Source organism: Hyperolius riggenbachi, chromosome 10 (genome assembly GCF_040937935.1).
Source record: "Hyperolius riggenbachi isolate aHypRig1 chromosome 10, aHypRig1.pri, whole genome shotgun sequence".
NCBI classification, from domain to species: domain Eukaryota; kingdom Metazoa; phylum Chordata; class Amphibia; order Anura; family Hyperoliidae; genus Hyperolius; species Hyperolius riggenbachi.
This window is the reverse complement of record NC_090655.1, coordinates 106,900,738-106,924,091: the sequence shown is the minus strand read 5'-3', so window position 1 is coordinate 106,924,091 and position 23,354 is coordinate 106,900,738. Positions and strand designations below refer to the sequence as shown.

General features: G+C 43.3%; 1 protein-coding gene across 6 annotated transcripts in view; it reads right to left on the bottom strand.

Annotated features, from left to right (window-relative positions):
• Positions 1–23,354, bottom strand: part of BTRC (beta-transducin repeat containing E3 ubiquitin protein ligase) — a 312,139-nt gene that overhangs the window by 97,008 nt on the left and 191,777 nt on the right. For all 6 annotated transcript variants that reach the window (XM_068255591.1, XM_068255593.1, XM_068255594.1 and 3 more), the window contains one exon: positions 10,719–10,950. In XM_068255591.1, the coding sequence (XP_068111692.1) occupies positions 10,719–10,950 (232 nt within the window). The remainder of the gene's footprint in view (positions 1–10,718; positions 10,951–23,354) is intronic.

Sequence of the window (23,354 nt, the reverse complement as noted above, 5' to 3'; positions counted from 1 at the left end):
GGCACACAATAATAATTCACAATTAAACTCTTGCACTAATCAAATACTTGATGCAATCAGTTCATTTCACAGAAATGCTCCTCAACAAAAATAAATGGAGAGCCAGGTGACTAATTTGAACAGGAGGATAAATTGTAAGAAACTGGATGGCTGGAGGTGATCATGTGATCAGTGCTCACTTCAACTTCTCATTGTAGTCTACATGCAGAATGTATGCTTAAATGCGGTTATCACAAATCTTTATAAATGCTCTGTAAATAAAAGCATTGTATAGCCAATTGAAGTAACTCCTAATACTAAGGGCACAGTCCTATTTCCAATTTTACAAACAAAGTGTCTTTATTAAATTATGTTAATAGTTTAAAGTACTAACAAAAACGATCAATTTTGTAATATACAGCCTTTCGGTATTTCCTCTATTAATGCTGTAAAGTATATGCAAGAAACTGTAGGATATTACAGCAGGAGCTCACACGGTGTTAGGCCTGGAACCCACTACAAAACGCTATTGCTAATCGCAATCGCTAGTGTTTTGTATGAGCGGTTTGCAAGCGGTTTCATGAGCGTTTTCAGGAGCGATTTTAGAAAGTGTATTCAAATTGCCAGCGGTTGTGTAGCGATTAGCGCTTTAATTCGGATTGGTCCTTTCAATTAATTTTAGCAAAATCACTCTGTGCAGGTTTTGATGAACGATTATATATCGCTAAACGCGGAAAATGCTGCATGTCCTGCGTTTTGCGATTTGGTAATCGCTCCAGTGGAATTTGGCCCATCCATTAACAGCTGAGCGTTTAGGGAAATCACTAGCAGTCTGAATCGCTTCCTAAACACTCAGAAAATCACACTAGTGGGTTTGAGCCCTCAAAATGTTATTACTCTTTGGGTTGCCATGGAGTTATGTAGAAAGTCACTAGAAAATGTTTGAAGGATACCTGACCAGAGACAGAGTTACCTAAGCTAAGCACAAGTGTATGTTCCTGCTGGATCCACATTCATCTGGGGTGTCTGTTCCTCTCCTCGGCACCTGCAATCACTTGTTGAAAAATCTGACTCAGGGCAGACACACACTGCACAGTGTTTTGTGATCAGTTTTTACAAAACATGCTCCCACTGAATTGCATTAAAATTGCAATTTTTTGAAAAATTGCAATCGCAGCAATTCTGTCATGATTTTACCGCGATTTTAATGCAAGTCAATGGGAGTGTGGTTTTAAAAATGAAAACGGATTGAAAAGCACTCTGAAGTATGTCTCTGCCCTTATATTTCTAGACAGGAAGGCGCAGGCTAGCCGCGATATTCCCTCCTATCACCTTAAAGGACAGCTGAAGTGAGAAGAATATGGAGGCTGCCATATTAATACCAACAGTCGACAAACAATCAGATTATTTAATCTGCTTCCTCGGGCAGCTTTGGAAGCACATGGGTACCTGAGTGTTTCCGAAGTTGGGCGGCTTCTTACTGCGCATGCGCGACTGCGTGCATAAGTGCGCACACGCATACTCAGTACAGAGCCTGCCAAGGGTTGAGTACACACAACAGGGGTGGCAACACTGGAACGAGGGAAGCAAGAGAAGACAGGGAAGGCTCTATAGGATTCAGAGCCTTTCCTGTCCATAGGCAAGTATCATTTTTTTTAGTCACCAACTGTCCCTTGGAGGAGCTCACAAACTAATCCCTACCATAGTCATATCTTTATTTTAGTCTAGGGCCAATTGTGAGAGGAAACCACAGTGCCCAGAGAAAACCCACGCAGACACGAGGAGAACATACCAACTGCATTAGAGTGCTAACCACTACTCTACTCCTCTTTAAAGCAGGCATAACTCAAGGTGTAATTAAAACACTTATTTGTACCCCATAGAGCAGGGCTTTTCAACCTGTGGTTCGCGTACCACCAGTGATACTTTGCTGTTGGCCGGGTGATACACAACTGGTTTGCCTGGCACTTAATTTCCCACCTGCCGCGCGTCCTGGTCCTGTCTCCACAAAGTTTGACTCCCCCTCACTCGCTTAGGGAAAAGGTTGAAAAGTCCTGCCACAGAGCATCATCTTCACAGAGGGCAAATCACTCCTCTAACTAAAATCTACCCTTTGGGGTGACAATCACATAAATGTACTTTATATTCATATGCTCAGTCATATTGCGCAGATTTACTCCAGTCACTTTAAACCAGCAATGGACTGAATTATAGAAGAAAAATGTCACATATAGGATACTTGCTTATGGAACAGAACTAAACCTTGCAGAATTCAATTTACAGCAGCTTTCAGTGTGAGGCTAAACAAAAGTGATTTTCAGAACAAACTTCGCCTTAAGAGGCAGATTAATGCCCTGTAGTCTGTATTAGTGGCTTCCCATTTGCATACAGTAAGGGGGTTTTATATTCTCTTTAGAAAAGATGGGCCTGGCTATTAAAATTTGTAACCACCCACTCAAGCCTAATCTCCAGCCAAGTCTCAAAGGAACAGAAGTCTATAAAACAAGGTAGTTAGACTCCTAACCTCAGTGTGTGTCTGTTTAGGAGTGAGGGAGTGCGAAAATAAAATAAATAATGCTTGCAGGAGGTTATTTCTGTACATGTCACATTTTAGTGGCATGATCACTGTATTACGAGTTTCCTCTGACGGGAGGGGGACAGAAAATGCTACACTAAAACTTCTATTCTCTTGGTCTCTAACTGCTCTCCCACAGTGCAGCTAGCGAAGATCACATGCAAAGGCAGGCAGCTGATTCTGATCATGGCCCGTGGAAGCCCTGCATCTCTCTCTCTTTTCAAATCAATTTATTAAGGTCTGCAAATTAGGAACTCACTCACACAAATTATTTCTATACAGCCGTGGTTGAGAACTTATATTCTTGGAACAGTAGGTTGGTATGTAAAATCATGAGATAATAAAGGAAATAGGATTTTAACATTTTAGTTAAATGAAAAAAGTACAACTTGTACTTGTTGGGGTTAATACATGACATTATGCATTTTGTAAGGGCTGGTACATTTTCTTTCTGATAGGCTAAAGATAGGTCAGGGATAAAATAAACACCCAAGTCTATGTGTGCAGCTCTGCCTCCCTGTGCCGGCCGCCTGGAACTGCAGCTTCTTGACACAGTATACCTCAAGCACACATGAAGTGAGAGGGATATGGAGGCTGCCATAGTTCGTTTAAAAAAACAAAACAAAAACAGTTGCCTGGCAGCCCTTCTGATCTCTTAGGCTGCAGTAGTGTCTGTATCACACACCTGAAATGAGCATGCGGCTAAGCCAGTCAGACTTCAGTCAGAAATCGGATCTGCATACTTGTTCAGGGTCTATCGCTAAAAGTACTTGAGGCAGATGTGATCACCAGGAAAGCCAGGCAATTGTCATAGCTTATATAATTCTCTCACTTCAGGCATGCTTCAAATTGTACCTGAGATGGGATGTATTGGTGTATTTATACTCACCTTGAGATACTTACCTGGGGATTCCTCCAGCCCTATGAGGCGCGTGAGCTCCCTCCCCATCCTCTCCGGGCTGCTACTTTTTCTTGTAAATCCTACCTGTAATCTGGCCAGTCGGGCGCTCCTGCGCATGCGTGGCCCACCCTCTCCGCGCTCCCTTGCCCAGGAGCGTTCTGCACCTGCACAGTACTACTAAAAGTAGAGGGAAGCCTCTGTATAGTCCAGAAACTTCCCGTGTCCTCCTCGCTCCCACCATTGTTGTTCAGGGACCCTCTGAGCATATATGACAAGAGCTTGCTGGCTAGGTTGTCGTGGCAATGCTCCTCACCGTGAATGTACACCACCATACTGCCCATGCATGAATACAGTCACAACACGCCGTAAGCTGTAGCTGTTTGACCAGGAGCACCTCCATGCTGCTGCGCAGGCATACTAGCACAGATGCAGTGCAACCACACTTGTTCACAAAGAGGAACGTAGCCGCAATCTTTCCTAGGGTCCCAAGCAGCATCAGTGACCTCAAGGAAGGCCTCTTCTTAGGCATGTATCAAACGTTTCTATTTTCAGTCAGCTCGGGTTCACTTTCAAGGGGAACTGAAGTAAGAGGTATACGGAGGCTGCCATATTTATTTCCTTTTAATCAGTACCAGTTGCCAGGCAGCCCTGCTGGTCTATTTCTCTGCAGTAGTATCTGGATAACACCAGAAACAAGCATGCAGCTAGTCTTGTCAGATCTGACATTAATGTCAGAAACACCTGATCTGCTGCATGCTTGTTCAGGGGCTATGGCTAATAGTATTAGAGGCAGAGGATCAGCAGGAGGGCCTGGCAACTGGCATTGCTTAGATGGAAATAAATATGGCAGCCTCCATATCCCTCTCACTTCAGTTGTCCTTTAAGGCCCGGCATCAATGCTAGTGTTAATGTTTGGATCCGGATCAAAGCTAATACTGGTACATGAAGAACACTCAAGTTATGTCCTCAGCAACAGAAATGTGCTGCAACAGGATAATCAGTTAGATGGTGAATTATTAATCTGTGCATGTATTTCCTTACATAGCATTTTCAATAATAATTCTAATCATAATACATTTGCTCTGCTTAAAAAAAACTTATTTAATGAATCCTGGATTTATGATGCTTTCATGCTGGGTTAGCCTTTCCAAGGTACCTGAGGTTTTTTTTCAGGTTGTTATAATTAACTTTGAAATCTCAGTGGCATTGTCCTGTATTGAGAACTCGTCTCTATGCTTGCTTCTGAAGTTCAAATGTACTTTTAAAGTTGTTCTTCCGAGATCAGTTACAGGATGGCAGTCTGAAGAATACTTGACATTAAAACTTTTTCTTTTCAGTTAACAAAATGGTATCATCCTGGCTCTAAACTTTGTTTTAACTGATGGCTAACAGGGTACGGTGATCTACTAATGCTATATTTGTAGCCATAGTCCATACAGTTATACTAACTATAAACTACCTTCAAGAGACTCTGACATCTGCCACTAAGCCTGCTTGGCCCAAACTGGTATGTAGACTGGCAGTATATGCATTACTACGTGCTCAGATGAAATGAACTGCCTCAATGTAGAGGCTTCTACTCTGAGCAACCACTCTTCATGTCAGATCCACACCTTACCTCACCACCACCAAAATGCAGCTTCTGCAGCACGGCCCTGCTGAGAGAGCAGCTAGCACAAGTGCCCTGCCAAAAACGTAGCCAGAGCATGCAGCCTGCAGAGCACTCAGCCATGCTCATCTCAAACATCAGTCCCTCTGTTGGTATCAAATCTGAATATATATACCATATTTTAAAGGGAACCTAAACTGAGAAGGATATGGATTTTTCCTTTTAAAATCATACCAGCTGCCTGACTCTCCTGCTGATCCTGTGTCTCTAATACATTTAGCCACAGCCCCTCAGCAAGCATGCAGATCAGGTGCTCTGACTGAAGTCAGACTGGATTAGCTGTATGCTTGTTTTAGGTTTAGAGCCAGATACTACTGCAACAAAGAGATCAGCAGGATGCCAGGCAACTGGTATTGTTTAAAAGGAAACATCCATATCCCTCTCAGTTAACCACTTGCCGACCGCGCACTCATACCACGCGTCGGTAAAGTGGCAGCTGCAGGACCAGCGATGCAGATCTGCGTCGCCGGCTGCAGGCTAATTAATCAGGAAGCAGCTGCTCGCGCGACCGGCTGCTTCCTGTCAATTCAAGGCGGGGGGCTCCGTGAATAGCCTGCGGGCCTGCCGAACGCAGCTCGCAGGCTAAATGTAAACACAAGCGGAAATAATCCGCTTTGTTTACATTTGTACAACGCTGCTAACAGTAGCATCGTTGTACTGGATCAGCGATCCCCGGCCAATCAGCGGCCGGGGATCGCTGTCACATGACAGGCAGGAGCCTGTTAGAGGCTGCACAGGACAGATCCGTTCCTGTGCAGCCTCGGATATCCGGGGAAGGGAGGGAGGAGAGGGAGAGGGGGAATCCTGCGGTGGAGGGGGCTTTGAGGTGCCCCCCCCCCGCCAGCCACACGCAGGCAGGAGCGATCAGACCCCCCCCCAGCACATCATCCGCCTAGTGGGGAAAAAAGGGGGGCGATCTGGTCGCTCTGCCTGGGGTTTGATCTGTGCTGGGGGCTGTAGAGCCCACCCAGCACAGATCAGCAAATACAGCGCTGGTCCTTAAAGGGGGGGGTAAAGGCTGGGTCATCAAGTGTTTAAGGTTCCCTTTAAGCGCTCACAAAGGGTGCAATCGGTTCCCCACTCATGGGCTATGCTCTGACCAATCTTTCAGATCCTCCACTAAATCACTGGTCCAATATCACCGCATACACATTTCAAGGAGAACTTCCATACAGCAGAATTGATAGAAACGAGTTTTTTTTTTTTTTACTTCTATACATATTTTAAGTATACCTCCAATATTGCATGATGCCAGCAAACAACAAGCAATATGGTTTATTTTAACAGTGGACAGGCCTTAAAAGGAAACTAAGCACCTATTTATCAAAATATATAAAACAAACCTGCTCCCCAAGAGAGGTTCATAAATTGAGTGCGCTGGGGTGGGGGTGGGGGGGTACTGGGGGCAAGAATTATTTACCTGTCTTCCCTAGCTGGCATCCAGAATACTTTCCAGAAATATCCACAAATGCCGCAAGGGGTGCACAGACTGAAGCTTCCTGTGGTTTTGCACCTCCCTGACCACCATACTCACATGAAAGGACTATGGCCTCGATTCATCAAGACTTATCGAATTGGTTAATGACAGTTCGGTAAAATACCGAATTTATTACGTTGATTTCAGGATTCATCAAATTTATCTACAGCTGTTAGCGAGCATTCGGTAATAATTCGGTAATCATTAGTGATGCGTTAAAACGGAAGATAGTGCAATTCATGAAAGTGGGCGTGGTTTAGCGTTACATTTAGGATTAGTTATCACCTTCACTGCTCTGTCATTTTTCCTGTCAGATCATTGCTGACAGAGAAGATGGAGCCATTTGAAGTGGTTATGTATCAGCTGAGAGTGATTCAAAGGCGCAGAAGGGCAAGAATAAGGTCTAGAACCATATCAATTTGCAAGAGAATGGATTTATTTGCTATAACAGGACATCTGCATTTCTCTTGAATCATCTTGTAAGAGAACACAGGCAATGCCAGGGTTAACTAATTTGCTAGCTGCACTATATTTTTTTAGAAAAGGCTCCTATCAAGCCACAGCTGGCGAAATTGTGGGATTGTCCCAAGCCACTTCCAGAATCCTGGCCCAGGTGTTAAGCCCTATTCAGAATGTTGCTACGTAGTGTTCAAAGGACTGCCTTTTAGCCACAATTCCATGGGAATCTTATGGCCTTGTGTTACATTCCCGCTGTAAAATGGAAATATCGACACGTTACCGAATGGTTACCGAATTGTTATCGATATTTTATCGAATTCACACCGAATGCGGAAAAACCTTGATGTATACAACTAGAAATCGATAAACTTCGAATTCGGTAATTCAATGATGAATCGAGGACTATATCTCCCAGCATGCACTGCAGGGAGTGCCTGCCACCTCCACAGCAGACTCCATATATGAACCTTTCTTAGGGGGAGGCTTATTTAATATAGTTTGATAAATAGGCGAGAGGGATATGGAGTGTTGCTCAGACTCCGTACAACAGAACCCCATTGTCCCTGGCAAGCAAGTAGTAGGTGGAGCCTTAGACACTATTATATGAATATATCTTTGGGGGCATGGTGGTCAATGGTTTTTCTACCGAAGGAAAAAAAAAATTGATGTAAGAATGTATGTCCACTATTGTCTGGTGTGAACCTTTAGACTTACAGGACAACTGTAATGAGAGAGATATGGGGGCTGCAATATTTCCTCCCTTTTAAACAATACCAGTTGCCTGGCAGCTCTGCTGATCTATTTGGCTGCAATAATGTCTGAATAATGCCAAAGACAAGCAGGGAGCTAATCTTGTCAGATCTGACAATAATGTCAGAAACACCTGATCTGCTGCATGCTTGTTCAGCGTCTATGGCTGAAAGTATTAGAGGCAAAGGATCAGCAGGATAGCCAGGTAACTAGTATTGTTTAAAAGGAAATAAATATGTTAGCCTCAATATCCCTCTCATTACCTTTGTCCTACAACAAGCAGTCATTAATGTCGGGCAGTGGTGTCAGACTTACCACTGCTATTGCAAGACTTGCCTGACTAGATTGCCACATCAGATATCCATACAGACAGCACTGGTCCACTTTCATTATGAGCGTTACATAAGGATATGGATTCTTGGGATTGTTAGGAAGGGTCTGATCTAAATAACACATATCTAGACACACAGCTCCAAATACAGAAAGCTATTGTATTTGAGACGTCTGGGTCCCAAACACTGAGTAGAACGGTCTTCATTTCTACAGTCTTTCCTAGCTGGAGGAAATTGTAAATCAAAAGTTATTTGTGTTTTAAGCTCTTACATTCAGCAGAACAACTTGAGCCAAGCAGATCCATGTAATAAACTGCATCATAAAACATATGATTGACATTGGGTGTATCCCAAGAGGTTCCAGAGCAGCTGAAAGCTTAATTGCATCTGCCTTTGTGGTGGACAAGTGGGACTCCCCAGGGGCTCAAACCATTAAAATCTCACCAGCCCAAAGGGACAACTGGCCCCTAGCCACCCAACCCAGCTGACAACTGAGTGTGCATGAGCGCCATTAAAACTTAATATCTTGGTGCGTGTCTTTGCTTCTGTTGGGGCAGCCTTGCCTTGGTTTAACCATCTGCTGGTCACTAACAAAGCAGACGTTTGCAATGCTTTGCCACATTTGGCTTCAAGGAAAGAAAAGAAGGCTTTGACATAATTCTTCAGCTGTGTCTCTAACTGAAAGCAACTTCCTGAAGAAGACCAAGTTGCAGAGAAAGTCAAAGCCCCCTCTAAAAGGCAAGCACAGTAACTTCATTACAATTTAAAGTAAACCCACCGCAAAACATGACAACTAACCTGTGATTAAAATATGATTTCAGAGCTTCTATTAAAGACTTCATATTAAAAATAGCAGAATTTTAAAATAAACCGTCTGATAGCTTAGTGATGGGAGTACGGCAAATGATCAGGTTTCTTGCGCACGAGAAGGCATATTTATTTTGCTAAACATCTGTCTTAATAATCTGAAGCAGTTGAGTTGATGGGGTTTCTAGTAGTCTCTTTAGAGGAGCCACTGCCTGGCTTGCCTCATCCTGCAGTCAAAAATTAATGGGTTAACGCCCATACACACGTCAGCCGATAGTCGGGAGTGTGTACAGCGGCTGCAGACTCCCAAGCGATCCGCCCGGCAGATCAACTCACTCCCACAACGGCCGATCGCATTGTCTGTGTCGCTTCCCCACCCACCGTCATGCACGCGCCGCTCCGTTGTCCCTCTGCCCCCCCTGGACAGCAACAGAACACATCGTCAGCTACATAACTGACAGGCATCTGTACAGGCCAGCCAGCGATGTTGCCCTAGGGCAGGCATGGGCAAACTTGGCCCTCCAGCTGTTAAGGAACTACAAGTCCCACAATGCATTGCAGAAGTCTTAGAGCCACAGTCATGACTCATAAAGGCAAATGCATTGTGGGACTTGTAGTTCCTTGACAGCTGGAGGGCCAAGTTTGCCCATGCCTGCCCTAGGGGATCGGGTCCCAATCCTGACAGGCAACGTTTGTACGCGCCTTTAGAGCATAGACTAAACCCTGCTGGCTGATTTATTAAGGGTGGTGAACGCTGCAGTATGCATTTAAAATACATGTCCAATTCCACAACTGTGTATAGGCATCGAAGTGTAGGTGGGTAGATACTAGCTTTGTCCACGAACTAATCACTCCCAGTGGTGCAGAGGTGACACAGACTAGCAGACTCAGCCAATCTCATACATGATGCAGACACTGATGTCATTATGTGCAAATTGGGGGGTGTTCTTGGGATGGAGGGGTCCCCTGAGCAGCATAGGAAGAAGTGAGAGGGAGCAGATAGGGATTCAATTCAGAACGTTTAGTCCAGTCCAGCTTTACTGCTGAAATATTTTAAAGTTTGTTTTTTGATTTGTGTCCCTACTCGCTAGTCTAGAAATAAACCTAGGACAGCCAGAATATGTTCAATATATTTGGATACTGAATATTTGGCTTTTGGCAGCCCACTATGTTCTGATTATCAGAACCCCAGGGTTCCTTGAGTACTCTCCAGAGTTCTGGGGGAAGTAGGATAGAGCACACTATAATAAGGGGTACTGTAAAAAGAAGAACTAAATGTGAGGTAAGAATAACAATTAGCACATTAATAAAAAGCATTAGAATCTGAGAAGGTATAATGAGGGGCACTATATTAGGGGGTAGTATAGTAAAGAGTACTGTTTTAGGGGAGCACTATAATTGTGGGAGCTATAATAAGAAACACAAACTATCGCTACCATAATAGGGAGCATTGTAAGGAAGAATCATAGAACAGGACTAAATAAGAAGGCTGTTACAATAAAAAGTCACGCCTACCTTTAAAAACCATGCCCCTTGCAAAATAAATGCAGGGGTTCTGTGAGACCCAACAATTATTTGCAGGGTTCCTCCGGAGTAAAGAGGTTGAGAAAGGCTGTTCTGGTATGACAGAAGTTGACTTTTGCCACTTAAACATTTGAAAAAAAATATCCAAAGCCAGGTTCACCTTGAAATGGCATGCAGAAGCCTCTTTAGAGTTGAACATATAACTAAACAATACTATAATAAACCATCATGGAGGAAGCTTTTACCTGGCAGTGCAGTGATAAAGTCCCTTTGTAACATTGGCTTGAGGTACATGTGTATGTGTCCATGTTGATAGTGGCACATCCGAGAGATGAGATGTTCAACAAACTCCACCTGGTCGCACTCGGACCACTGCTCAAAGAACTTCACACAGAGCTCCTTCTCTTTCTCATAGTTTGCGGATAATTTCCTCTGCTTGGGCACAATCATGCTAGAAGTGCCATTGGCAAGTTTAGTCTGTTGGGAAGAAGAAAAAAAAAAGAATAAAAGAAGGGACAAAAGTGTACTCCACACAGCTCAGGCACACATAAATTCACAAAATGCATCTGTTACACAACAGGAGAAAAAAAGATTCAGACGTATAAATTGGCTGACAGGGAGTATCCATTTACTACTGTCAGACAGCAAACGGCTCTGTATCCTTGCAAGGAGCTCGGAAAGGACATTACCACCCATGCTGGAAGTGCACATAAAATACCAGATACTGTTAAATGGGAAGCCAGAGTGACACTTTAATGTACTCAAATGAATTTCATGTTCTTGCACAGTGAGGCTTACAGACATTTCAGAGCAGCCCTATGAATTTGTTTCAGTGGGAGGCCAAGATGAACAAGTTTGAAGAGGTCAGGACAGAAGCAGAGCTGGCAAGGTCTCAAAAGGGTGTTTTATAGTAATATCTATAAACAAAAAGAACGCAATCTGTTTCTATGCTGTATCTGAATCTATAAAGTAAACCAAAAATTCTTAAACATTTAAAGACGTCAGCAATATATTTTGTGGTTTGGATAAATGTGATCTCCTACATTCATCTAAGTTCTTGTCCAGTAATACCTTAGCAATGAATAGTCAACAGTTATCTCACAAATCCACTTAAATGTATTGAAGTTGCAGCTTATAGCCGCCATAGTTTTTGACATGGCCCTAAAACTCTGCCCATATTACACTCCGCCTACATGTCCCCCTCTCTATACACACTTAAACACCATCCCAAGTGCCTAAACCGATCCCCCCACCTTTTGACTAACTCTAGGCACTCCTATAAGTGCTTAACTCCCCCTCCCCTGTAGGTGCCAAAAACCACCCCCCCCCCCTTTCTAAAGTATCACCCTAATCCCACCTCTAAGTACCAAACCAAACTCCCCCACCTAACCCCTCACCTCCAAGTGCCTAAACAGAACAAGAGAAACCCAGAACTAAAACAACCGATGTTTGTAGCAGATTGCCTACAGGCATTAATTCCTATATAGCAAATTAATGGCTACTACCTGCAATAAGCGCCCAACTCACTGCATAGGTGCCCAACTCCCGGTAATTAACATAGGTGTCTACTGGACTACTACATCAAAGTGGTACGTAGCGTGACCAGGCGTCTGTATAGACGCGAAACGGCCGTCGCCAGTCCCACCTTGTGCCCTGGCTCCTCCACCTCCACCGCACCATCACCTTTGAACATCACCAGTATGAGGTAGTTGTTGGCTGTGGTATCCAGATGGATGTCTGTCACTTTTTGCAATAAACAACATTGGACGGAAGGTGCCCGGAGTTCATCTTTATTTTCCTACAGCAGAAAATTGCATATGTGCTTTCTTCACTTCTAATCCGTGGAGCACACGTCCCAGCAAGAGACAGAGGCGACCGCAGATGGTATGGTGAGAACATAATGCTTTCCAATTCGCTCATATATACATGCTCATAAGTGCAGGGAGTGCCACTCGTGTCTCTCTTTTTCTACTTGTACGTCTACTGGACTACTGCCAATCCTTGCACCTACATGGCTGATCACCCAATCATCCCCTTCCACATTACTACTGCAAGGCTTCCCAACATCCTCAAATTCCATCGCTCTGTTGGACTACTCTGTTCCCATCATTGTAGATTTGCACATTAATCAGAGGAATACAGTTATGCCCATTATTGTGAACACCATTATTTCGAACAAGAAAAATATTCTGAAAAATATTTTACTCCTTAAGTTGCAGCCATGTAAATGCTGCCACTGTAAAAGGCAATATTAGTAAAAGCTTTTGCACCCCCTGCAGGGGAATAACACTCTGCTACATTGCAGATATATTACAGATATATGCCATAGCAGCACAAGGATTGCCCTTCAGAGTGAAAATAATTAAAATATGAAGGTAGCAAGAGTGGAGACCTGACAACCACTTGTAAAGTAAACCTGGGTATATTCAGTGATCAATCAGCTGTGCAGGTACAATCTAACAGACCATGGATGCAAATATCAAAAGAACTGCACACTCAGCTCACTCCAGCTAAATTCTTTAGAAGGAGAAGGATGGAGACTAAAGGTCCGTACAGCCGTATCAGTCCGCCGACAGTGCGTACACACGCCGGACTGTCGTTGGAACGCCCACCCAGCGGGAGGTGATGACGGACCCGTCGTTGCCTCCAGTCCGGCGTGTGTACGGACCTTAAAGATAATTGGCATTATGTCTTATGGAAAACAACAATGACCAATCAAGAAAAAATTCTAACTTTGCTGACTTTTTCCTCCAAGGGGGCGTTGTGGGAAGCCTATTCACAAGTAGACAAATGGAAAGATTGACATTCACCTAATATCTGCTCTAAGCTTAAAATAAGGGTATCTGGGAAGTGGGTCAGTGGATAATTCAAGCACCTAGACTTCTCTTTGGTCCTATAGCTGAAATTCCACATTATGATTATTCTATGCCGATAATAATTGTATCCCCTAAAGCAACATGTCCATAGCCACCACCCAACTGCATCTCTAGATGTTTCCAGTATAGCCCAAAGGAGATGGGCCATAGCTGTTTCATTCCCAATAAAAATAAGATCAGTGTACATAATTTCCCAGCCGCATTCCTTTGCACTGGGAATGCAGAAAAAAACCCAATGCATGATCTGTTAAAAAAAAGTCAGCCTGTGTCTTCCTTCATGTAGAATGAAAAGCAGGATGATGCAATGCAAGCACCAGTAGCAGCCATGCCCACATGGTAGAAATATCACTCTTTAGTCTTTGTTGCTTCTGGTCATGTGACAAATTTCAGAACAGTATTTTTTTAGCTGCAAAGCTTTGTTTCACATAAAGAGTAACATCTGTACACTCTTTACTAGGACATTAAATGGTATTTTTAGATCCAAATGTGGATATGCACTTTAAGTACGGTCTTGTTAATGTGCAAACAAGCAAAAAAAAAAAAAAAAAAAAAAATCTAAAATATTTGTTATTTAATATAACCGCTTATGTGTGCTGTTTTGTTTAGCCAGCAGTGTACAGTATGACAGGTAGACAGAGCTATAATGTATTATTTTTTCATTGAGAGGGAAAGGCTCCATTTAACTGGTAAAGCAGGTCAGCGAGTTCGATGGCTGTGGGAAATGCTTCAGAGAGTTTTAGTGATGATACCAATCTAGGATGTTAATGACAGTAGTGTTAGAGAATAGATTTTACGATCTAACTTTCAATTACAGATACAGTAGCTGGTGCAGCAAATTAATGTTTACAGTATACAGAGGCACTGCGCAGACACTAATCACAATATGAATAATAGGTTCCTGGTGATTGCTGGTAAAACAATGTAGGAAAGGTGTATCCGATTCCTTCATCTTTCCTACATTCCATAGAGCCGTGCCATATGAACAGCTGTGTGTATAAATAACAGAATAAAGGACATCATCGGCATTATCTAGGGCACTTTTACGCATGGCTGCTCCACTCTCGGTGCAGAGGATCACACAGTAAAAGCTGTGTGCTTCTTCTAACTCCTTCCTCTGGGAGGCCTAGAAATCAGCTGGCTCGGGAATATGCTCAAGTGAATCATTTGGTCAATAAAGCACGTTTTCCTGATGCTGCTGATCACAGGAAAGCCTTTATCCTATTATATTAGCTGACCTGACTAATCCCTGGCATCAAGCGAATACTCAAAATAGCCTTTGAACCTGCTTAATGCTGCAGGAATTCCAAGCGCTAAGTACTATAGACAAAAGCAGGTCAAGGTAAAAGCCTACCCTCGGCATCTAACTGTCAGTGGTTTTAAGGGCCAGACCATCTGGAATAAATGTCTAAGGTATAGCTATATGCTGGGGGTTACATGGCCCACTGGTAAAGAGCCACAGAAAATAAACAGCACGGAGAAGTAGTTCCGTCCACACACAGCAAGGGTTTAAAACAGAAGGTATTTGCGATTATTGAGGTTGCAGTGAGCTTTGAGGTGCCCCACAATGCATCGCTGTTGAATATGCAGATCATTTCCTTGTTGTCCCTGATAGCTAAACCCACATCCAGAACTGCTGGAATGCAATGATGTGTCAGCTTGTACAGAGCCACACTAATCCTACATGCACACAGACCGTTTCGGATTGGTTGTTCCTCATCAGTGCATGACATAGATTAATATGGCTCTATAAGCTTGCTTGGTAATCTGGGCGTTTTAAGTCTTACCTCACAGAGCCACATTAATCCATGCCATGCACGGATGAGGATCTGTAATATTAACAATGTGACACACCATTGCATTTAGAGGTTCTAAAGATGCGTTTAGCCATCAGAGACATCAAAGGGATGATTTGCATATTCAGCAGTGATGCATCGTAGGAGACATCATATGCTCACTCCATCCTAAAGGTGCGTACACACGTCAGATAAAAATGAAAGATCACAGACCAATTTTACCCCCTTTCATGTAGTATGAGAGCCATACTCTACACAGTCTATTCTATGGAGCTGAACTCCCCATCAGATAGAAATCTTTGCAAGATGCTGCAGGGGGTAAAATTGGTCTATGATCTTTCATTTTTATCTGACGTGTGTACGCACCTTAAATCACAAATACCTTCTGTTTTAAGAAGGTAAACCTCTGATTTGCATAGCATTTTAGTGAGGAGGCTTTTTGCTCTCTTTCAACCCCTTACACACACTCCTGAGAGTTCTGGTTCACCATGAGCTGCAGGGCAATCTGTAAGGGCTGGTGCACACCGAGCGGGTTTTTTGGCGTTTTTGCAGCTGCTTGCGGCTGCGAATATGCTTGGTCAATGTATCTCAATGGAGTGGTTCACACCAGAGCAGGAGGCGTTTTGCTGATACGCATACTCCCGGGGTGAGGCATTTTTTGGATTGCGGATGCGTTTCTGCCTCCAATGTAAAGTATAGGAAAAACGGCAGTTAAGATCGGTTTTGCAGGCGTTTTTGTTGCAGAAGCTGTTCATTAACAGCTTTACTGTAACAATATATGAAATCTACTACACCAAAAACGCTTCCCAAAACCACAAAACGCTAGCTGAAACGCTACAGAAAAAGAAGAAAAAGCGTTTCAAGATCTGCTAGCATTTTGCGGATCTGCTAGCGAGTTTTGGTGTGCACCAGGCCTTACATAGGATGACAAGAGATATACAGGACAGTAGAGAATGATCTTATCATGATGTCCCAGCAAGAGATGCATTTCCATATAAAAATATTCGTATAATTCAGCCCTGTATGGTATATGGAGGCTGATATATTTATTTACTTTTAAACAATGCAAATTACTGGCTGTCCTGCTGATCCTCTGCCTCTAAGGATTGGTTCACAATGCACGAATCAAAAACTGATCTGGTAAAAACAGATCCATCAAAACAGATTAGTTTTTACCTTTCATCTGTGAGTTCCGTTCCATTACTGGTCAGTATACCGGCATGTGATGGATGAGTCGATCTGGTATTATTGCAGCCTCCCTTTATTTGCGTTCCATTCGGTGGAATGTTTTTTAGGACAGTGTGAGCAGAGCCTTAAGGCTCATACACACATCAGACCATAGTCTGTGGAAAATGAAAAATCACAGACCAGTTTTACCCCCTTCCATGTAGTATGAGAGCCGTACCTACACAGTCTATTCTATGGAGCTGAACTCCCCATCAGACAGAAATCTTTGCAAGATGCTGCACACAAAGATGCTGTAGACATTCAAAAGATCAGTATCTGCAAAAGATCCGTTCCTGCAAAATGCATTCATAGTCTATGATATCTGCAGATCATCATACACACCTTGTTTAACTGACATTTATCTGCAGATCAGATCCACCAGGATGGATTTTCAGATCTGCAGATGAGTGTCTGATCTGCAGATGAATGTCAGTTAAACAAGGTGTGTATGATGATCTGCAGATCTCATAGACTATGAATGCAATTTGCAGGAACGGATCTTTGGCAGGAACTGATCTGTTGCAGATACTGATCTTTTTAACCACCCTGGCGTTCTATTAAGATCACCAGGGAGGCTGCGGGAGGGTTTTTTTTAATAAAAAAAAAAAACTATTTCATGCAGCCAACTGAAAGTTGGCTGCATGAAAGCCCACTAGAGGGCGCTCCAGAGGCGATCTTCTGATCGCCTCCGGCGGCCAGAAATAACACAGAAGGCCGCAATGAGCGGCCTTCCGTGTTTCGCTTATCTCGTCGCCATGGCGACGAGCGGAGTGACGTCATGGACGTCAGCCGACGTCCTGACGTCAGCCGCCTCCGATCCAGCCCTTAGCGCTGGCCGGAACTTTATGTTCCGGCTACGCTGGGCTCAGGCGGCTGGGGGGACCCTCTTTCGCCGCTGCATGCGGCGGATCGCCGCACTGCAGCGGCGATCAGGCAGCACACGCGGCTGGCAAAGTGCCGGCTGCGTGTGCTGCTTTTTATTTGAGCCAAATCGGCCCAGCAGGGCCTGAGCGGCAGGCTCCGGCGGTACTGGACGAGCTGAGCTCGTCCAGACCGCTCAGCTGGTTAATGTCTACAGCATCTTTGTGTGCAGCATCTTGCAAAGATTTCTGTCTGATGGGGAGTTCAGCTCCATAGAATAGACTGTGTAGAGTATGGCTCTCATACTACATGGAAGGGGGTAAAATTGGTCTGTGATCTTTCATTTTCAAAAGACTATGGTCTGATGTGTGTATGTGGCCTTATACTTTGAGTCAAAGACCCTTAAAGCGGAATATAACCCTGCATTTCAACTTTGCTCTAAAACATTATTTACAGTATATTATATGCAACCAGCATTTTTTTTTACTAGACCAGCATTGGAAGGGTTACACAGAGCTTTAAAGTTCCTGGAGATTTATGCAGACGCATCCGAAGCTGACATAGATACAGTTTGTTTACATAAATGTATCTAAGTGTTGAATGTGACTTATCTATCTGACTGAGAAGGAGTTGGAGGACAGCCAAAGAGTGTGTAACATTTCTCAATAGATACATATAACTAAATAGAATGTAACAATCTGAACTTCTGCATATCTTTCCACGGAACTTTAAACCTCTGTGTTTAACCCTTCCAATGCTGGTGTAGTAAAAAAAAATGCTTTTTGCATATAATATGCTGTAAATAATGTTTTAGAGCAAAGTTGAAATGCAGGGTTATATTCCGCTTTAACAGCATGCAGATCAGACACATGCTTGTTTCAGGTGTGAATCAGACACTACTGCAGCCAAAGAGATAAGTAGGGCTGCCAGGCAACTGGTATTGTTTAAAACAGGGGTGTCAAACTCAAATACAAACCAAAATTGAGCTCTGAGACCAAGTCGTGGGCCAACCTCAATGTCTAGTGGCCACACCTCTCTCTCCTGTAGTTCCCTGATGTCTAGTGCCCCCCTCCTTCCCCTACACTGTTCCTTGTTGTCTAATGGCCCTCCTTCCTCATCTATACAGTTCCCTGGTGTTAATATGTTCTCCCTCCCTCCCTTATACAATTCCCTAATGTTTAGTGGTCCTACCTCCCCTTTACAGTTCCCTGGTGTCTAGTGCCCCCCTCCCTCTCCTATACAGTTCCCTGGTACCCAGTTCTTTCCTCCTTCCCATATGGCTTCCCTGGTGATCTAGGGCTTATTCTCTAATATAGCTTTTCTGGTGGCCCAATGTGAGCGAAATATAATGCAAAGTGGGGAACCCATCTGAGGGCCAAATCTGATGGCTCCGAGGGCCAGATTTGGGCCACGCACCAGAGTTTGACATGCAAGGAAATAAATATGACAGTCACCATCAGGTGTACTTTAAAATACACCTTGCTAGAAAGAAAACATTTTCAAATAAAACTTCAGACTGAAATAGTGTAACTCAAATGAAGATTAATCAAAGTAGTGGACAGAAGATCGTAACTATTAAGGATTTAAACTGATTATATAACCCAGAACTGCAAGGACTTGGTTTGGTCTCCTCCTCTTCTGCAAACCAAAAAAGAGGATTGTGCTTCTGTTGTGAATATTAACACCTATCAGGCTTAGAAAATGGCACATGGAAGGATTAATGTGGACCTGAACTCTTGCACAGACACAAGGAAAACATAACAGAAATGCACCCTGTATGTATTTAGAGAGTTTAGCCTGTTTAATTCCCCCTCATTTGTGTCTAATCACTAGTTGTAATTTGATCACTGCACTGTGTCACATGACTGCCTATGGCAGGTAAGCCGATTTATAAGCACAGGCTGAATACAATATGTCTGCTTCCATGAATCAGGAAGTAGAAACTGTGCAGATTTATTTTAGGATTTGTATCAGCTGTAACAATACATGTTTTTTGTTTAAAGGTTATTTTGCTGCTGTGTATCTTTTAGAGCAGAGAGGAGTTCTGAGTTTAGGTCTTCTTTAAAGGAGGGGTTGATCGTTCCTGTTTTGTGCATAGCGCTGAAATTTCCGGCAAGATAGCCACTCCCATGCGGACAAAGGGAACAAATAAAATAAATGCTACATGAGCAAGAGGTAACGGTAAAAGCACATTGTTGTAGCAGGTCTGTTATTACAAGATTTAAATAATACATACCGGTACTTCAAAATAATAGTAAAGGTTTGCTGTAAAGTACGGTCAGGTCAGCACGGCTCTAAACAGGGTAACTGTAAACATGCATCACATGCAGATGCAGCTTTTCAATGAGTTTAAGCTGCATTTCAGCTGCACTTTCACTCAGAGGGTATTTTTACTCTACTGCTGCCAAAGGCACATGTCAGGTATTGGTTACATTTATGAAAACGTCTTGCTAACTGCATATACTGTAGTTGCCGATTACAAGTAGTTGATAATCTGGAACTGCACCACTCCTCCACCATCTACAGAAACACAGGCTTTATGAACATCTGGTTTCTTCTGCATAGGATCAAAGAGCAATAAATGACTGGCTAATTGGAATTGGTTAATTGGTGCTAGTCAAGATACTGGTGATGCCAAGAGTAGTGGAAGTGTCACTAAGCAAACAGCTGCTGGAAATGGGTTCTGTTGGTAGATATTCTGCTAACATCAGCAGCACTGCTAGGATTGAGAAATGAGGGCCTGTTCCTGTAATAGACACTTGAGTGTCCAAAACCCCCATTCTCAGTTGGTATCAGCCACCACCATCTCTGTTCCTATTCCTGATCTCCACCCTGACTTGCTGTCGTAACTGCTGACAAAGGAACAGCGGAAGGCAGTATTAACTGTGCACACTGATCAGCTGCCTTATGAGGAGTTGAGCAAATGGCGGCTTGAGTTATAACCTGATTGGTTGATATGGACAAGTGCTCATTTTTAATTCACAAAGGTGCTCGTGGTTGTTGGCCCAGACTATATGGCACTGTTTTTTTGCAGAGACCTGATGAAGGGAGCAAATCCCTAGATGCACCCCAACTTCTCCAAGAAGTCACAATGCTGCATCCCCAACTTCTCCTAGATGTCACACAGTGCTGCTCTCCCAATTTCTCTCAGCAGTCAAGGTTATAACCCAATTTTCAGTGGTCAAGAAACACTTCAAAGTGAACTCTATCAAGCTGGAACAAATTGTGGGGGATCTGGGAAAGTATTGCACATTTTGGGCTACTGTGAAGTAGAAACACACTTTGGGGAGCATGATAAATGGAGGCACACTACATGGGCATTGAAAAACAGAATACTGGTTATGCTGAAAATGTAATGCTATGGAGGGTTTGGGGACCTATAAAGGGTTGTGGCCCACCACATATGGCTGCAGAAGTAGGTTCGTTGCTTTCAGAAATCTACATTAGTTGAGGCAGCTGTGTATAGATTGCAGTGGCGAACGCTGAGGGGAGCATACCATTTTATATGACCTCAGGTGGCAGAGGGTGATCGTTCAAAAGAGGTTATGGTTAATGAAGACATAGAAGAGGGGTTAAGATTAGGCTGAGATTAAGGTGGGCTCATAGTCGGAGCCAATGTTTCAGCACGGCTGGTAGTGAAATCTTTTCAGTGCCTTTTGTAATATGACCAAACTTTAACGTTAACCAAAAGAAGTGTGTGCCATTTTCCCCATTAGTGTGGTACCAGAAATGTACAGCAATGTAGGGGCCACTGTAGTGAGTTATAGCTGATTTTGTAGGTTTGGGGGCTTTTTGTTGTCTGGTGCCCAGGGGTATTTCTTTTTACATTTTTTAAAAAATTAAAGGACGTGAGGAGCTGAGAAGGAGGTATTTTACTTGTGGTGTATTGTTGATGATCGCGAGTCCTTATTTTCAGGAAAGGTGCAAACCATGTCATACTACATAGGATGCGCCTCACAGTTACTAAACAATATGCATACTTGAACAAAGTAACCAAACCAACTCTTCCCACCCCGGTCATCCCTGGACCTCCCAGATGTGCAGGTCACTGTTAACCACACTACTATTCACCCTACCTCTCAAGCCCGCTGTCTGGGTGTCACCCTGGACTCCGCACTCTCCTTCACTCCCCACATCCAAAACCTCACAAAGTCCTGCAACTTCCACCTTCGTAACATCTGTAAGATTCGCCCTTTCCTGACCCCTGCCACCACCAAACTCCTCATCCATTCCCTCATAATTTCCCGCCTCGACTACTGCAATGCCCTTCTGTCTGGACTCCCTAAGACCCGAATAGCCCCACTGCAGTCCATCATGAATGCGGCTGCCAGAATTATCCACTCCTCCCATCGCTTCACCAGGGTGGCTCCCCTCCGTGAATCCCTCCACTGGCTTCCTATCCAGTCCAGAATCAGATTCAAGATATTGTGTCTGACCTACAAATCCATCCACAAAACCTGTCCAACCTACATTTCTGATCTTACTCAGAGATACACACCAAGCCGCTCACTCCGCTCCTCCAATGAACTTCGCCTGACCGTCCCCCGCATCACCCAGTCCCATGCCCGCCTCCAAGACTTCTCAAGAGCCGCTCCGACTCTATGGAACTCCCTACCTCCACCCATTAGGGCAGCCCCCTCCTTCAACACCTTCAAGAAGGCCCTCAAAACTCACCTTTTCACTCTTGCCTACCACCCCTCACAATTGCTCTAAACCCACAGCCGAACTCTGGTCCCCTACCTCTCGTGTCCCTACCTCTCCCTCTAGATTGTAAGCCTTTGGGCAGGGTCCTCACTCCTTTTGTGTCCTACCTGATCATGCACCTCTATTACTGTGCACCCATGCTATGCATTTGAGTGAACCTAACTTGCCTAACTCCATGCTCCCATCCAGTGACTGACTAAGCATTACCTTGTACTCATACTGTGCTGTGTGATCTGGGTTTTCTTGTATTCCTGTATTGTCATATTGCTGTTTGTCACCCCTAAATATTGTCTGTAACCTAAATTAATGTCCAGCGCTGCGTAATATGTTGGCGCTTTATAAATACAACAAATAAATAAATAATAATAACTCAAAAATTTACCCCAAGCAAAAATGCAGTCATTATGCTTTACTACTTTTGTTTTCATTCCAAAGAGCTACACATTTATTTTTTTTTTTGCAAACAGTACCCTACAGAGGTGCTTCAGTACAGTCATGTATGTATATATGACTAAACTATGACTAAGGGCACATACTGAGCCGATACACGTCAGTTTGATCCTGTGCATGTCTTTGTTTTTTAGTGGATTTTTGCAATAAAGTTATCTGGCTTTTTACGAACTCATCTTAAGTCTGCGGATCCTTCTCGTTGCTTATGATGGTTTGGCTTATCCAGATGCAGCACCAGTGAACACTCCTGGGGAGGTTACAGAGCATATGGATTTCCTCCACTTGTCTCTATAGATTTGTACATACTGCTTTTAATGGAGATGGTTTTGCTAACAATAAGTAACCTGGTGTTCTTCCAACTTTTTACTCCAGAGGGCTGGGGTGGTCTGTAACTGATCTTTACCTTACTTTCACATTTTTTACAAATGGGTATTTTCATTTATTTTTTTAACATGTTAATTAAAAATTATGGTTGTTGCTTATTATATATTATAATGGCAGTTGGTGCTGTTTGTTTTTTTCATGTCTGCCAGTAGCAAAGATGATGATATGCAGACTAATTTTGGCTCAAACAACATGAACAATTTCCATGGCAAATATCAATCATTTCTTGATCTCTCTTCTATTTTTTAGCCTCTCACTTTGCAACACATTGATTTGTTTCTCTCCTCATTACTATTTTTCGGTAACGTTTCTCTTTAGATGACCAGTCGGTCACTTGATTAAAAACACCAATCAGGGATTTCCAATTCCAGAACTGCTGTGACTGGTTGTTTGCAGAAGCTTTATAACTCGGCTTATAGGATTAAGGGCCTTCCCAGCATAAATATTTGTCAATTTTTTATTGTAATCATATGAACAGTATTTCAAATGCCATGCATAAGGATGCATCCTTGCACCTAGAACTACATAAACCAATTCAACATAGGTAAATGTGAACGAACTGTTAAATATTTATGCAGCAGCTCCC